At 40.5% G+C, this 16,383-nt stretch overlaps 1 protein-coding gene across 4 annotated transcripts in view; it reads left to right on the top strand.

Moving 5' to 3' along the window:
- Positions 1-97: 97 nt before the first annotated feature.
- Positions 98-16,383, top strand: part of IL17RB (interleukin 17 receptor B) — a 37,425-nt gene continuing 21,139 nt past the window's right edge. Inside the window, exon 1 of one of the 4 annotated variants that reach the window (XM_038408638.2) lies at positions 98-229. Coding sequence is in view for 1 of the 4 variants with exons in the window: in XM_038408634.2 (XP_038264562.1) it covers positions 14,333-14,404 (72 nt within the window). In the remaining 3 variants the exon portion in view is untranslated. Of the gene's footprint in view, positions 230-14,208; positions 14,405-16,383 lie in introns of those variants that run through there. The other 3 variants (XM_038408636.2, XM_038408634.2, XM_043517972.1) reach the window with 3 other exon arrangements.

Raw genomic sequence — 16,383 nt, 5'->3', positions numbered from 1 at the left:
AACAGTCTTGTCAGCGCGGCGCTTTACCTCTGGGTAACTTTACAGCCGGTAAAAGCCACCGCTTTTCTGATTACTGCCCCCCCCCTCCCCCCACATCTCCCTGTTTACACACCGAAGAGCGTCCCGCAGTGTAATCCCAGATTTGTCTCTTGCCCTTGCCAGCCTGCGGCTGCTGTTTCGCTTTTCTGGCTGCAAAACGGCACAGAAATGCTGAATCGTAGAGTTTAAGGTAGGCAAAACTTTATGCACGTCAGTCTGTGGTACTCACAAGGATCATTGTGGTGTCTCAGTGCCTCAAATCTTTAATATGTTTAGCCTCAACAGTCCTGTGAGGTAGGGAAATGCCATTATCCCCTTTTTACAGATAACCTCTCTGTGTCCCTAAATCAGTGGTTTGGGGGTACACAGAGGCTTCCATCGGGTACATCAGCTCATCTAGATATTTGCCTAGTTTTACAACCGGCTACATAAAAAGCCCTAGTGAAATCAGTGCAAACTAAAATTTCCTACAGTGACTTGTGTATACTGATCTGTACACTGAATATTCTATTCCAATTGATTTATTTCATAATTATATGGTAAAAATGAGAAAGCAATATTTCAGTAATAGTGTGCTGTGACACTTTTGTATTTTATGTCTGATTTTGTAAGCAAGTAGGAAGTTAAATGAGGTGAAACTTAAGATACACAGGACAAATCAGACTCCTGAAAGGGGTACAGTACTCTAAAAAGGTTGAGAAATGCTGCCCTAAGTGACTTGCCCCTGGTCATCCAGCTAGTGTGTGGCAGAGCAGGGACTTGATGCTCACAAGTCCTAGGTTAGTGCTCTAATCATTGAATCATCCATCTTCTCCACAACAAAGACATAGTACAATACAGCATATAGCACAATGGGGCCTTTAGATGCTACTGTAATACAGATAAATCATTTGAGTAAATCCCTCACCTCTATTATTTTTGGCACATGCTTCACCCTAGTACCAACTACGCTAGGGAAATGTTTAAAAAATGCCTTTCCATTACTAACACTGGTTTATCACCATTATTGTTAGCAACATTCGGAGCCCTAAAGCATCTGTACACTGGTGTTTTCTATTCAGTTTCGGTTTTCAGAGGGGTAGCCATGTTAATCTGTATCAGTAAAAACAACGAGGAGTCCTTGTGGCACTAACAAATTTATTTGGGCATAAGCTTTCGTGGGATATAAGTGGAGTGGGTTATATCCCACGAAAGCTTATGCCCAGATAAATTTGTTAGTCTCTAAGGTGCCACAAGGACTCCTCATTGTTTATTCAGTTTCAATTTTTCTGTTCAGCTAAATAAAACAAGATAGACCCATAGTGTAGACCTACTTTAAGGCATCCTAACCTGTTTTTACTCAAAAGTAGGGATGTTGGAAATTTGCAGAGAAATAATTATTAAAATGGTGGATGTCAGCTATTTTCTTTTAATGGAAAGTTTTCAGCAGTTTCTACCCTGTGAGTGATGGATGAAATAAATTAAAGAAATCTTCAGAAAAAATATTTGCAGTAATATCAACTAAGCTGGGATGGGGAATGTTGGAAGCTTCATTGCATGGAGCATTCAGAAGTGGTCTGGAAAGGACAATAGGAAAATGTACTTGGAAATTTCCCATTGAGTTCACTGCTGGGCAGGGGAGAGAATTCTGTAATTGTACCAGTATTTTGCTGTTCACTGTGGGGTACACCTCACATACTATGTGTTATTGTTTATTTAAATGTTTTACATGTTCTGCTTTGAGTTTATGGTTACTGGGCCAATACATATTTGCAAATTCAGCTAGGATTTACATCTCAAATCTTTAGATATCACAAACTTCAAAAGACAGAACCTGTTTGTACAGACATAAGAATATATTACATTTGACAATAAAAATGTTATAACTATATCTAATTTATTTTTCCTTTAGCTTTAACATCTATTCTAAATTGACTATAGTATATAATATTTAAACCAGTACCTCTCATTGCAGAATAGGCATTGTGTCCACAGCTGCATTATGTTCTCTTCTGTTCTTGAAATGTAACAATACTCTGAGATGCATCCGATGAAGTGAGCTGTAGCTCACGAAAGCTTATGCTCTAATAAATTTGTTAGTCTCTAAGGTGCCACAAGTACTCCTTTTCTTTTTGAGAATACTCTGAGATACGTTTATAGACATCTGAAAAGATAATTTCAGTGACAATACTAAAGTTAGTATTCCAGTTTATCTGTAAAGTGTCATTATCTTTGGTACTGTATATTAAAAAAGAAGAGTCATAAATCCATCATATTTTATATGAGTAAATATTGAAAAAAGGATGTGATTAAGACTTAGTTGATTTACGGCTTCTTCAGTAGCTTAATTTATTCTGTAATATAAAGTCATATTTGTGTCTAATGGTTCATGCTTATTACCATAAATATTGAACATGTCAGCCTTATTGCTGCAAAATAAATAACGCTCAAAAGACATGTAGGGAGATAATGTTTGTGTTTTTGTGTATTTACATATGTATTAGTAGGGTTGACAATGTAATCAACAGTCCCTGTCTACGCTGTATTCTGATAATTCAGATGTCAAAAGAAGATCCTATAGTTGAAATGAATTGTAAACTGGGATATCTCGGGATTCATCTCTCTTTGAAATGTACTGTGAATGGTGGAAGAACAAGCAAATGGCCTTATGCTAATTTGCATAGCTAAGTACCGGTGATGGACCTCCTTCAAAGTCATCCTAATTACCTTTTGTTCCTGGAGGAAATCCCAACTTGTCAAACGTGAAATTGTATAAAAGATCCTTGGGTCCTGGTTCTGTCATCTCAGATCTGTTTTGACTTCATCAGGGGAAATTTGAGTCACAAGACTGAGGTCCCAGTTATGCTGGTACGCCCTGAATATGAGCTTTGGACATTGGACTATGACCTATGAACTGAATTCTAAAGGAACTCTTTACAACTGCAAAGCTCACCATCTCGTCAATCAATCTGAACCCCAATGAATTGAACTCATGTCTGTATGTGTAATGATCTTTTAACCATACTATCTTTTGTTTTTTAATAAATTTTAGTTTAGTTAGTAAGAATTGGCTGTAGCGTGTATTTGGGTAAGATCTGAAACATTCATTAGCTTGGGAGGTAATGTGTCCTATCCTTTGGGATTGGTAGAACCTGCTCTTTTATGTGATGAAATAAAGATTTGCAGAAATTTTCATCATGTTTGATGTGGGTACCTGGATGGAAGCTTAAGGCTGGATCACTTTAAGGGGAACTGTGTTGTTTGGACTTCTGAGTAACCAGTAAAGTAATAAAGAAGCTGTTTTATGTTGGCTTGGTGAATCTAAGTATTGGAATATTCACCAGCTTTATGGGGATTGTCTACCCCATTCTTTGCAGTTCACCCTAATTGAGTGACCTCAGCTGGCTCCCCACTGGGACCCAGGTCACACTGAGTCGGTACATTGGGGATAATAAAAAATTCCCTATAGGGTTGTTATGAGAATAAATCCATTAATCTTTGTGAGGTGCTCAGATACCACTGTGATTGGCATATAAATACCAAGATAAATAAAGTAAAAACACCATGGCATTTTCCATAAAAATACTGGTTTGCCCCAGTGTCCTTGGTAAAAATGGACATCACTTACTGTTGTTTAGTGTACTGGATGTTGTTGTTTGTCACATGCCAAACCTCAAAGGTGGCTGCATTTCTCTGCTGTTGTATGTAACGTACATAATTGATGAAAGATTTTACGTTCCTTTATGATGAAAGGTGCACCTAAGTGTAAAATATTATAAGACTATAGACATTTAGAAACAGACTCTTAAATAAGATCTAAAGTTATATTTTAGTATATTAAATGTATAAATTAAGGCTAAATTCTGCTTTCCAACATCCATGTGCAACCTTATAGATTTCTGTGAATAACTGAGAGCAGATTTTGGGCCTTAAAGTTTTTCTTAAATACTTGTGAGAACATCTGCATGTAAAAACAGGTGTGCCTGCCAAACTCTGTTATTTTCAAAGTATATATTAAAGCAAACATCAGAATGGTGACATTTGCAATAGTACAACTGCTGCCCTGCTATCTTTAGACACGGCTCTGGGAGAGAGTGGAATGAGGGAGGAGGGAAGGCCTGAGTGCTGAGGAGGGGCCAGTATAATAGTTTGGGTGTTGATATTTCTTAGCAGCTCGGTTGGATGAGTGCTGCTATTACTTCCCTGGCAAAGTATTGGTTTTCAGCTCAGATGGTTATATGTCTGAAGTTTTGGTTGTTCTTTATGATAATGATACACCAGAAGATAGACTTCCTGGAGCTACCACAGTATTAGGTGGCAAAATCCACCTGAACATGGAGTTTGAGGAAGTGAAACTCTATAATTTGTCTTCAGAATAGATATCAGGGTTGGAAGGGACCTCAGGAGGTCATCTAGTCCAACCCCCTGCTCAAAGCAGGACCAATCCCCAACTAAATCATCCCAGCCAAGTCTTTGTCAAGCCTGACCTTAAAAACTCCTAAGTAAGGAGATTCCACCACCTCCCTAGGTAACGCATTCCAGTGTTTCACCACTCTCCTAGTGAAAAAGTTTTTCCTAATATCCAACCTAAACCTCCCCCACTGCAACTTGAGACCATTACTCCTTGTTCTGTCATCTGCAACGACTGAGAACAGTCTAGATCCATCCTCTTTGGAACCCCTTTTCAGGTAGTTGAAAGCAGCTGTCAAATCCCCCCCTCATTCTTCTCTTCTGCAGACTAAACAATCCCAGTTCCCTGAGCCTCTCCTCATAAGTCATATGTTCTAGTCCCCTAATCATTTTTGTTGCCCTCTGCTGGATGTTTTCCAATTTTTCCACATCCTTCTTGTAGTGTGGGGCCCAAAACTGGACACAGTACTCCAGATGAGGCCTCACCAATGTCAAATAGAGGGGAACGATCATGTCCCTCGATCTGCTGGCAATGCCAATACTTATACATCCCAAAATACCATTGGCCTTCTTGGCAACAAGGGCACACTGTTGACTCCTATCCAGCTTCTCGTCCACTGTAACCCGTAGGTCCTTTTCTGCAGAACTGCTGCCGAGCCATTCGGTCCCTAGTCTGTAGCGGTGCATGGGATTCTTCCGTCCTAAGTGCAGGACTCTGCACTTGTCCTTGTTGAACCTCATCGGATTTCTTTTGGCCCAATCCTCTAAAAAATTTGTCTAGTTCCCTCTGTATCCTATCCCTACCCTCCAGTGTATCTACCTCTCCTCCCAGTTTAGTGTCATCTGCAAACTTGCTGAGGGTGCAATACACACCATCCTCCAGATCATTTATGAAGATATTAAACAAAACCGGCCCGAGGACCGACCCTTGGGGCACTCCACTTGATACCGGCTTCCAGCTAGACATGAAGCCATTGATCGCTACCCGTTGAGCCCGACAAACTAGCCAGCTTTCTATCCACCTTATAGTCCATTCATCCAGCCCATACTTCTTTAACTTGCTGGCAAGAATACTGTGGGAGACCGTGTCAAAAGCTTTGCTAAAGTCAAGGAACAACATGTCCACTGCTTTCCCCTCATCCATAGAGCCAGTTATCTTGTCATAGAAGGCAATTAGATTAGTCAGGCATGACTTGCCCTTGGTGAATCCATGCTGACTGTTCCTGATTACTTTCCTCTCCTCTAACTGCTTCAGAATTGATTCCTTGAGGACCTGCTCCATGATTTTTCCAGGGACTGAGGTGAGGCTGACTGGCCTGTAGTTCCCAGGATCCTCCTTCTTTCCTTTTTTAAAGATGGGCACTACATTAGCCTTTTTCCAGTCGTCAGGGACTTCCCCCGATCGCCATGAGTTTTCAAAGATAATGGCCAATGGCTCTGCAATCACATCCGCCAACTCCTTTAGCACTCTCGGATGCAGCGCATCCGGCCCCATGGACTTGTGCTCGTCCAGCTTTTCTAAATAGTCCCAAACCACTTCTTTCTCCACAGAGGGCTGGTCACCTCCTCCCCATGCTGTGCTGCCCAGTGCAGTAGTCTGGGAGCTGACCTTGTTCGTGAAGATAGAGGCAAAAAAAGCATTGAGTACATTAGCTTTTTCCACATCCTCTGTCACTAAGTTGCCTCCCTCATTCAATAAGGGGCCCACACTTTCCTTGACTTTCTTCTTGTTGCTAACATACCTGAAGAAACCCTTCTTGTTACTCTTAACATCTCTTGCTAGCTGCAACTCTAGGTGTGATATGGCCTTCCTGATTTCACTCCTGCATGCCTGAGCAATATTTTTATACTCTTCCCTGGTCATTTGTCGAATCTTCTACTTCTTGTAAGCTTCTTTTTTGTGTTTAAGATCAGCAAGGATTTCAATGTGAAGCCAAGCTGGTTGCCTGCCATATTTACTATTCTTTCTACACATCGGGATGGTTTGTCCCTGTAACCTCAATAAGGATTCTTTAAAATACAGCCTGCTCTCCTGGATTCCTTTCCCCCTCATGTTATTCTCCCAGGGGATCCTGCCCATCAGTTCCCCGAGGGAGTCAAAGTCTGCTTTTCTGAAGTCCAGGGTCCATATTCTGCTTCTCTCCTTTCTTCCCTGTGTCAGGATCCTGAACTCGACCATCTCATGGTCACTGCCTCCCAGGTTCCCATCCACTTTTGCTTCCCCTACTAATTCTTCCCGGTTTGTGAGCAGCAGGTCAAGAAGAGCTCTGCCCCTAGTTGGTTCCTCCAGCACTTGCACCAGGAAATTGTCCCCTACACTTTCCAAAAACTTCCTGGATTGTCTGTGCACTGCTGTATTGCTCTCCCAGTCCATATCAGGGTGATTGAAGTCTCCCATGAGAACCAGGGCCTGTAATCTAGTAACTTCTGTGAGTTGCTGGAAGAAAGCCTCATCCACCTCATCCCCCTGGTCTGGTGATCTATAGCAGACTCTCACCACGACATCATCCTTGTTGCTCACACTTCTAAACTTAATCCAGAGACTCTCAGGTTTTTCTGCAGTTTCATACTGGAGCTCTGAGCAGTCATACTGCTCCCTTACATACAGTGCAACTCCCCCACCTTTTCTGCCCTGCCTGTCCTTCCTGAACAGTTATATCCATCCATGACAGTACTCCAGTCATGTGAGTTATCTCACCAAGTCTCTCTTATTCCAATCACATCATAATTCCTTGACTGTGCCAGGACTTCCATTTCTCCCTGCTTCTTTCCCAGGCTTCTTGCATTTGTGTATCGGCACTTGAGATAACTCGCTGTTCATCCCTCTTTCTTGGTATGAGGCAGGAGCCCTCCCCTCTCGCACGCTCCTGCTCATGCTTCCTCCCGGTATCCCTCTTCCCCACTTACCTCAGGGCTTTGGCCTCCTTCCCCCGGTGAACCTAGTTTAAAGCCCTCCTCTCTAGCTTAGCCAGCCTGTTTCCAAAGATGCTGTTCCCTCTCTTTGTTAGGTGGAGCCCGTCTCTGCCTAACACTCCTCCTTCTTGGAACACAATCCCATGGTCAAAGAATCCAAAGCCTTCTCTCCGACACCACCTGTGTAGCCATTCATTGACTTCCACAATTTGACAGTCTCTACCCAGGCCTTTTCCTTCCATGGGGAGGATGGACGAGAAGACCACTTGCAGCTCAAACTCCTTTATCCTTCTTCCCAGAGCCACGTAGTCTGCAGTGATCTGATCAAGCTCATTCTTGGCAGTTTTCAGATAGCAGCCGTGTTAGTCTGTATTCGCAAAAAGAAAAGGAGTACTTGTGGCACCTTAGAGACTAACAAATTTATTAGAGCATAAGCTTTCATGAGCTACAGCTCACTTCATCGCATGCATTTGGTGGAAAAAACAGAGGAGAGATTTATATATACACACACACACAGAGAACATGAAACAATGGGTTTATCATACACACTGTAAGGAGAGTGATCACTTAAGATAAGCCATCACCAGCAGCAGGGGGGGGGAAAGGAGGAAAACCTTTCATGGTGACAAGCAAGGTAGGCTAATTCCAGCAGTTAACAAGAATATCAGAGGAACAGTGGGTGGTGGGGTGGGAGGGAGAAATACCATGGGGAAATAATTTTACTTTGTGTAATGACTCATCCATTCCCAGTCTCTATTCAAGCCTAAGTTAATTGTATCCAGTTTGCAAATTAATTCCAATTCAGCAGTCTCTCGTTGGAGTCTGTTTTTGAAGCTTTTTTGTTGAAGGATAGCCACTCTTAGGTCTGTGATCGAGTGACCAGAGAGATTGAAGTGTTCTCCAACTGGTTTTTGAATGTTATAATTCTTGACGTCTGATTTGTGTCCATTCATTCTTTTACGTAGAGACTGTCCAGTTTGGCCAATGTACATGGCAGAGGGGCATTGCTGGCACATGATAGCATATATCACATTGGTAGATGCGCAGGTGAATGAGCCTCTGATAGTGTGGCTGATGTGATTAGGCCCTATGATGGTATCCCCTGAATAGCTATGTGGACAGAGTTGGCAACGGGCTTTGTTGCAAGGATAGGTTCCTGGGTTAGTGGTTCTGTTGTGTGGTGTGTGGTTGCTGGTGAGTATTTGCTTCAGATTGGGGGGCTGTCTGTAAGCAAGGACTGGCCTGTCTCCCAAGATCTGTGAGAGTGATGGGTCGTCCTTCAGGATAGGTTGTAGATCCTTGATGATGCGTTGGAGAGGTTTTAGTTGGGGGCTGAAGGTGATGGCTAGTGGCGTTCTGTTATTTTCTTTGTTGGGCCTGTCCTGTAGTAGGTGACTTCTGGGTACTCTTCTGGCTCTGTCAATCTGTTTCTTCACTTCAGCAGGTGGGTATTGTAGTTGTAGGAATGCATGATAGAGATCTTTAGGTGGCAGTATCATTCGTGCCCACGTGGAGAAGCAGGAAGGAATAAGGATCCGAGGGCTTGATGAGTCTTGGCAGTCTCTCTGTCACATCGTGAATCCTAGTTCCTGGCAAGCAGCAGACTTCTCGGTTTTCCCTCTCCACTCCCCTGCAGCCTAGTCCGCATGACCTAGTAGTCATAAATGTTAGCAGATTTTGTATCATGGTGGTTGGGTGATCTGCTGTCACGTAAAAGATATGAACACTGTTTATTTCTCAGCAGTGGAGATAGGGGGGCTGGTTTTTCTCATACATGGGTTTTATAATGGTATAACTGAGTTGACTTCAGTGGAGTTACCCCGATTTTACTCCCATGTGAAAAGAAAATCAGGATCTGAATGTATTATATAAACTAATTCCTCACTTTAGTCACTGATGAAGATGAGGGAAAACCCTAAGGGGAGGCCTAGTTTTAAGCAATGCCGGAAAAATGATTTTTAAAATGTGCTCTAAAAATGTCAAGTGTATTGTAAAAGAAATACATTCCTGATCACTGTGAGGTTGATAGTCTTCAGTTCTACAGTAATTGAAAATAACAGCTATGACTGGTGATGGTGAGAATGTAAAGGTGACCATTTATAGTAAGAGCAGGGAATAAGCCACTGATGATTCAGTCAGATGTTTCTGTTCGGTTGAAACTAATGAGAAATGGATGGAACGTTCCTTGTTTGACACAGACCAAGATGAATATTCTTTCTGTTCAGTGATACTTTATTTTTAATGGAATGTTATAGGTGATTAGTTTCTTTTGGTTGATGAACTGCTTTTATGGTTTTGAAAAAAAAATACCAAGTATTTCCTTTAGAAATACAGACTCCTGCTGTGTATGTGCATTAATGTTTTCCATTAACATTTTGTAAGAAAGTTCAGGGCCAAAACTTGTGACCCCATTGACTTCAATATAGCTATGTCAATTTATGCCACCTGAGGATCTGCCTCTCAGAGTACACTTGGTTCTAATTTTCCATTACAACAAATGAATAATAGCTATTGATGTCAGTGAGAGTTGTTTATGTATAGCCCTTGCAGAACAGACCCTATTATCCTGATTCTGCAGGACATCATGAGTTGGTGAGTTGAACAATACGAAACTTATCTCATAAGCACTGACATATTCTGGCAACACAAGGATAAGTAGACTGAATTATTAATAGTTGATTGCCATGATTATGGAGCAAAAGCATAATGGACTGTAATGTCACAATAGGCTGACTCATGTTAGACTGATATTTAGCAGTTTTGAAATTCCACACATACTATTTGTATCGTACACAATCAGGTCTGAAAGGCATATTCTAAAAATTTACTACATAGTGTAAGTTTAGGTTCATTCTTTTTTGATTAAAAATATCAAGTACAACAAGAAAAGACATTACAGAGGTATTATACAGGTAAAATAAATAAAAATAAAATGCAAATGCCAGGGCTTTTCCCAAAGGTTTTTTTAAAGCTTTTTTTTGTTTGTCTTTTTACATTAGAATTTTTTTTACTTTGTGTGCCCTATTTTTGCTGGAGGCATGGACAGATACATGAAGATTAGCAAGAGGATGACATGCAAAAGACAAGATTAAAATTTGAACAATTGTTAGGGGAAGGAAATGTCAGGCTGACTGTTATACTATTTAACTTAAAGTCCTGAAAAAGACTTGGAAGAAAAGCTCTGATAAAGATTCTAACACCTTTGTCCCTTCAGTTGAGGTCAGCAAATAGGTCAACTAGGGGGAAGAAAGATAAGACTTGATCTTTCTGATATTACTAACAAAAAAAAAAACAAGCAGGAAAAGAAACTTTACAAAAAATTTTATTATATGTCGTAAAGGAGCAAATAAAATTTCAAACTTTGCAGGTCACCTTTAACAATAATATATTTAATCTGCATAGCACAGTCAAGTCTAGCAGACTCTCCACAAGTGAGGGTCCCTCGTGGATTTATAGAAGTAGCATACATTCTTACAAAGGATTAATACTTACTCGCAATATTATCATATAGTTTATCCCTCAAAAAAGCTTCTCTTGTTTTGCATTGAAAAGGCAGTCATATTTAGGACTACTTCTACAACTCTTAAAATGCTTGCAGAATGTAACAAGCTCACTTAACCAGGACTTTTAGTTTTTGTAGTGGAACTTCTCCTGAAACCCGGGGGAACAAACTCTCTTCTTGGCAGGGTTTCCATTTCATTCACACAGCCTTTTTCACTTACTAGTAGAAAACTTATTTTCCAGCATCTGTCTGTAGCATACTCTAAGTCTCACTCTCCCTTCCCCCACCCTCCCACATTCACACAAAAGAGTCTTTTATAAACTTCCCATGCAAAAGAAGAAGAAAAGAATGCTAATTCTTATTGGACCACAGTGCCTTCCCGAGCTAATATTGGGTCACATTGCAGAGGGACTTCTTGCTAAACTTTCACAAACATAGGAGTAACTATAAATAAGCCAAATATACAGATAAAACATTCTAACACTGACCATAATATCCAGTATTAAATAAGTGCCTATTTCTTCTAGTCCAGTTTCTCTTGGATACTTACTTACCTCAACTGGAGGGAAGAAGTCTGAGCAAAAAATCTGCTGAGTTATCATGTAATTCACACTGTACTCTTTTGCTGGAGCGAGTTGCTGGCTGCCAGCAAGTGTGTCTTTTAGCTATGGGTAATCATAGGCCTCTCTGAAGTTGAGGGGCATGGTAGCCACATTTCATTCACGCTAAATGAGGGAGTTATTAAATGGCCCAAAGTGATACCTGAAACAATGGAAGCCACTGCCCATAAATCCATGGTATGCCCACATCTTGAATACTGAATGCAGATGTGGTCGCCCAGTCTCAAAGAAGATATATTGGAATTGGAAAAGTTTCAGAAAAGGGCAACAAAAATGATTAAGGGTATGGAACAGATTCCATATGACAAGAGATTAAGAAGACTGGGACTTTTCAGCTTGGAAGAGAGGTGACTAAGGGGCACATGAAAAAGGTCTATAAAATCATGACAGGTGTGGAGAAAATAAACAGGGAAGTGTTATTTACTCATTATCATAACACACAAACTAGGGGTCACCAAATAAAATTAATAGGCAGCAGGTTTAAAATAAACAAAAGGAAGTATTTTTTCATACAACGCACAGTCAATCTGTGGAACTCCTTGCCAGAGGATGTTGTGAAGGCCAAGTCTATAACAAGGTTCAAAAAAGAACTAGATAAATTCATGGAGAATAGGTCCCTCAATGGCTATTAGCCAGGATGGGATGCAATGGTGTCCCTAGCCTCTGTTTGCCAGAAATTGGGAATGGGTGACAGGAGTTCAGACTGTGTCGCATAACATTGTCCAGGGCCCACTTATTTATTTCAACAGCGGGCTACTGGCTCTCCACCTGGCTGATGATGATGCCATTAAATGGCTGGGCACATTGTGCATACACAAATGACTGTTCAGAGAAACAGAACTTTGTGTAAATTCTTTGTAAAACAGGACTGCACCAAAGAAATACTTGATTGGTGTAATCAATTTATCCTGCTAACAGAAACAGCCCAGCATGGGCCTGAATATTAGCTAACTGCTCAAACCCCAGGGGCAACAATGCTATTGACTTGAGACCATTATGGCCTATTCAAAAGATGATTACTCAGAGTTATTAAAAAGCATGTTTTGTACTGATTTTTTTCTTTTGTGTATTTAAACATATTATTAAGCAGTCTACCCTCAAATGTATAACCTACCTTAACATTCCTTTAAGTTAGGAACCTAGGACATAGGAATTGCCTTACCAAATCAGATCAGTAATCAAGTAGGCCAGTATCCTGGCTCTGACAATGGTTGCTGTTTGATTCAAAAGAAGGTGAAGGAAGGTGTATCGGAATAACCTGTTCCGTTTCTTCAGAAGCTCTGTCAGCTAGTGAATGCACAGAAACAATAAATTTTCTACCCATTTCATTATTTTATTCTATCCAATGTAAATGTGGATATTTTCCATATAAATATTTAATTCTTTTTTGAATCCTACTGAGTTACTGGCCACAATGGTATCTTGTGTTAAAAGTAAATCTTTGATCAGTGTTAAATTTCTTGGCTTTCAAATTGTTGAAAAATGTTCTAAAGATATTTGTTTTTAAATTACTGTTGCTACGTAATTTAGAAAGAACAGTCCAAAAAGCCAACTAGCTAATGTTTTCGTTCCATCTATAAATAGATCATTGAAGCCACTTACAGCAATATAGCTACTCCTAAAGTGTGTGTAGAGTGGTACTCAGTCCTAGCATGATTACCAAAATCTATAGACCTGAGATGATAAAGTTGACACACAATATTTGTCTATAAATCAGAATTGTATGTTTGTATACCACATGCCCAGACCTGTATGTTTCTGAAATTATGCTGAACAGTTTGTCCTTGTCTATACTTGCAATTAAACCAAGTTTGGCACTTTTTTTCTTTTGGGATTATTTTTTTCTCAGCATGTTCTTTTACCTTAAGAATGTCAAGTCTGATCTTCCCTGATTTGATGGAGGACCTTCTAAATGTTTTAGAAACTTTACTGTGGGCTCTAAAACCAAACTGAAGAGGTGGGCAGAGAAGAGGTTAAACCTTTAACAAAGGCATTCTTGCTCCAAAATGTTTGTTGCTTATTATAGTTAAATATGGGTTAACAAAAACAAACAAAAACTATAGCTTTCAAGCAGCCAGACTTAAAAATCCTCCCCACTCAAATGGTCAGTTTCAGTCCCTTGGTTCCTGTGATGACACTATTGTGCTAGTTCTCCAGATGTTAGTGCCCATCACACAGACAGGACCTGACTTTCTAACATTAAAAACAAGGAGGGGAAAAATTATTTTCTTTATGCCTCACAAAAAAGCAACACTGAGTACCAGACCATTCTTTCCCTGTAACACCAGGGATGGATTCAGTCCAAGGACTTGATCACTGTTTGTTGCTGACCACTCCACTTCACTGCTGTCCATGGTGAGCAACTCTAAAATCCAGAAAACGAGGCATGCAAAGAGTTAAAGCTGAAAATACAGCGAGATATTCTGTTTTATTAATTACATGACTTCAGTTCTTGTATAGGCTTCCCCAGAATGGGAAGGTTCTTGCAGTTTAGCTAGGCACAGCAGAAAGATTCCAGGAGGGGGATGTCAGGTTTTACTCTGAGTCTTGTTTTTGCTACTCTTTGTGTGTTATAAAAGTGACTTCTCTAAGTTACAGTGAGTGTATTTCTTCTTCTGTTTATGCATTGGCTTTGAGCCAAAGCTCTTTAGGGGTTGACTTGTATTGCGGTGTTTTCAGACTCGCTGACAGGTCAAATCTGGCGGAGTGGGAGGGGAAAGGCTTTGAGTAATACATTGGCTGTGAGGGAGGTGGAGGGGCCTCTACACCCTTGATACCGAGCTTAGGCTTTCTGTGATTTGTAGTGAGTAAGGTCCCAGGAAGAGCAGAGGGGAATCTCAGCCTAGGTGCATTGCTTCTGCAAGTGGAGATGACTCTAGCAGCCAGTGTCCTGCTGAGCTTGGTGCTGAATAGCTGTGGTTCCTGGGGACAAGGCTGGCAGGTAAGATACAAGGAGGGAGGATAACCCACCCCTCTTCCGCTTCTACCCATTCCCATCAAATGGAGTTGAAGAGCTTTTTACTCCAATCTGTGCAAAAGGTGGCTGATTCTTTGTGCACTAGAAAGGGATGGCTGTCACAGAGTCGGTGGTGACAGCTGTGTAACCGTCCTCCCTGTTTGAGTGGGACACTGCTTTAAATCTGCGGAGTCTGCTCCCAGCCCCTATTAGTCAGTATATTTGTTTCCCTAAATTAATGGGGGGTAGGGGAGGAGTTGTCACTTGCCTTCCCAAGAATGCCTGTTGATAGTCAGGTTTCAGAGTGGTAGCAGTATTAGTCCGTATCAGCAAAAAAAAAAAAAATCCCCGAGGAATATTTGTGGCACCTTAGAGACTAACAAATTTTTTTGGGCATAAGCTTTTATGGCATAAGCCCATGAAAGCTTATGTCCAAATAAATTTGTTAGTCTCTAAGGTGACACAAGTACTCCTCGGTTTTGTTTTTGTTTTTTTGTTGATAGTTATAAGGAAGGCAGAGGAGGCAGAATTATCAAAAAGAGGGTATAATATGTGTATGACAGGCAGGAGAGCAGCCTATGCTCCTGCTCAGTAACTTCTGACTGTCAAGTCGTTCCCCCCAAAAAACCAGTATCCTATCTCCAAAAATGGCCAGCATCAGACATTTCAGTCAGGTGAAAGAAACCTAGCAGTAGGCAGATGTTGGATAATATACCTACTATGAAGGTCTCATCCTAACCCACAGCCTCACAGAGATTGGTTTAAACTCCAAAGCATGGGGATTTATATCCCTTCCAATACTTTTTTTTAAAATAGCTGCTCCTATTGCACCAAAATCCCTAGACATCCAAGCACAACAGTACCTCAAAAACGTGGCTCCAGATAATTTTAGGCCTCACCATCCCCTAAATTCTACTAGATAAATAGGTGGCAGGTTCTTTGGTTCTGGCTGGCTTTATGTGAGTTGGTTGTGTTTTCATTCGGACTCTGATACTCTATTGCACAGTGCTTAGATGCCATTCAACCCCATGTTAAAAGGTGTCAATGTGAGGTGAAAACATTTTGCTAGCAGGCAACATTTCACAGTCTTAGGATCTTCTCTTATGGGTCCGTGCTGTTAAACTGGAAGATAGTTGGTCATGTCCAAGTATCATTAGTCACAAAATGTCATTGTGCACTACAACTTTGCTATGAAAAGGACATGTAAAATGCAGAATGAAAAAGAAAAAAGTAAGATGGCTATGTCGCTTTTACATCAGTCCATCCTCACTCTGCAAACTAGCAAACACAAAGCAGCATATTTATAGAGTTAGAATCTTGAAATGATTGAAACAACAACTTAAAGGTGCACTCCTGTCACTTTCTGAGAGAAATACATACAGTGTGTATGGTAACCCCCATTGTTTCATGTTCTCTATGTATATAAATCTCCCCACTGTATTTTCCACTGAATGCATCCGTTGAAGTGAGCTGTAGCTCATGAAAGCTTATGCTCAAATAAATTTGTTAGTCTCTAAGGTGCCACAAGTACTCCTTTTCTTTTTGCGAATACAGACTAACACGGCAGCTACTTTGAAACCATACATTAAATAGTATGTCATGAATTTTTAAAAATTAATCTTTAAATATCTTATATGGGATTTTTCTTCTCCTCTGTTGATGTTTGAGTCTTTGCAGCAAGGAGAAGTTGACCAGCCTTCAAGGGAAACTGTTAAACTGATTATACATCTGGCAGGATATTTTTATTTAAAGTAAAGCAACCTGTGTTTTAAAAAGAGCAATTTTATTCTCTAATTTATTTCAGTTTTAGAAATTTTAGACAGTGCTTGTAACTATAGTATGTACATAATTTTCAGGGAGAAGTATGATTTTGTTTCAAGTTAATGCTGTCTCTTCAAAGCTGGGATTTTAATATGTTAAAAGTACAGGGAATTTCTATCTTTAGAGTAGATCTGTCTGCTTTT

The sequence above is a fragment of the Dermochelys coriacea genome, chromosome 7 (genome assembly GCF_009764565.3).
Source record: "Dermochelys coriacea isolate rDerCor1 chromosome 7, rDerCor1.pri.v4, whole genome shotgun sequence".
NCBI classification, from domain to species: Eukaryota; Metazoa; Chordata; order Testudines; family Dermochelyidae; genus Dermochelys; species Dermochelys coriacea.
This window is presented reverse-complemented; position numbering and strand designations above follow the sequence as displayed.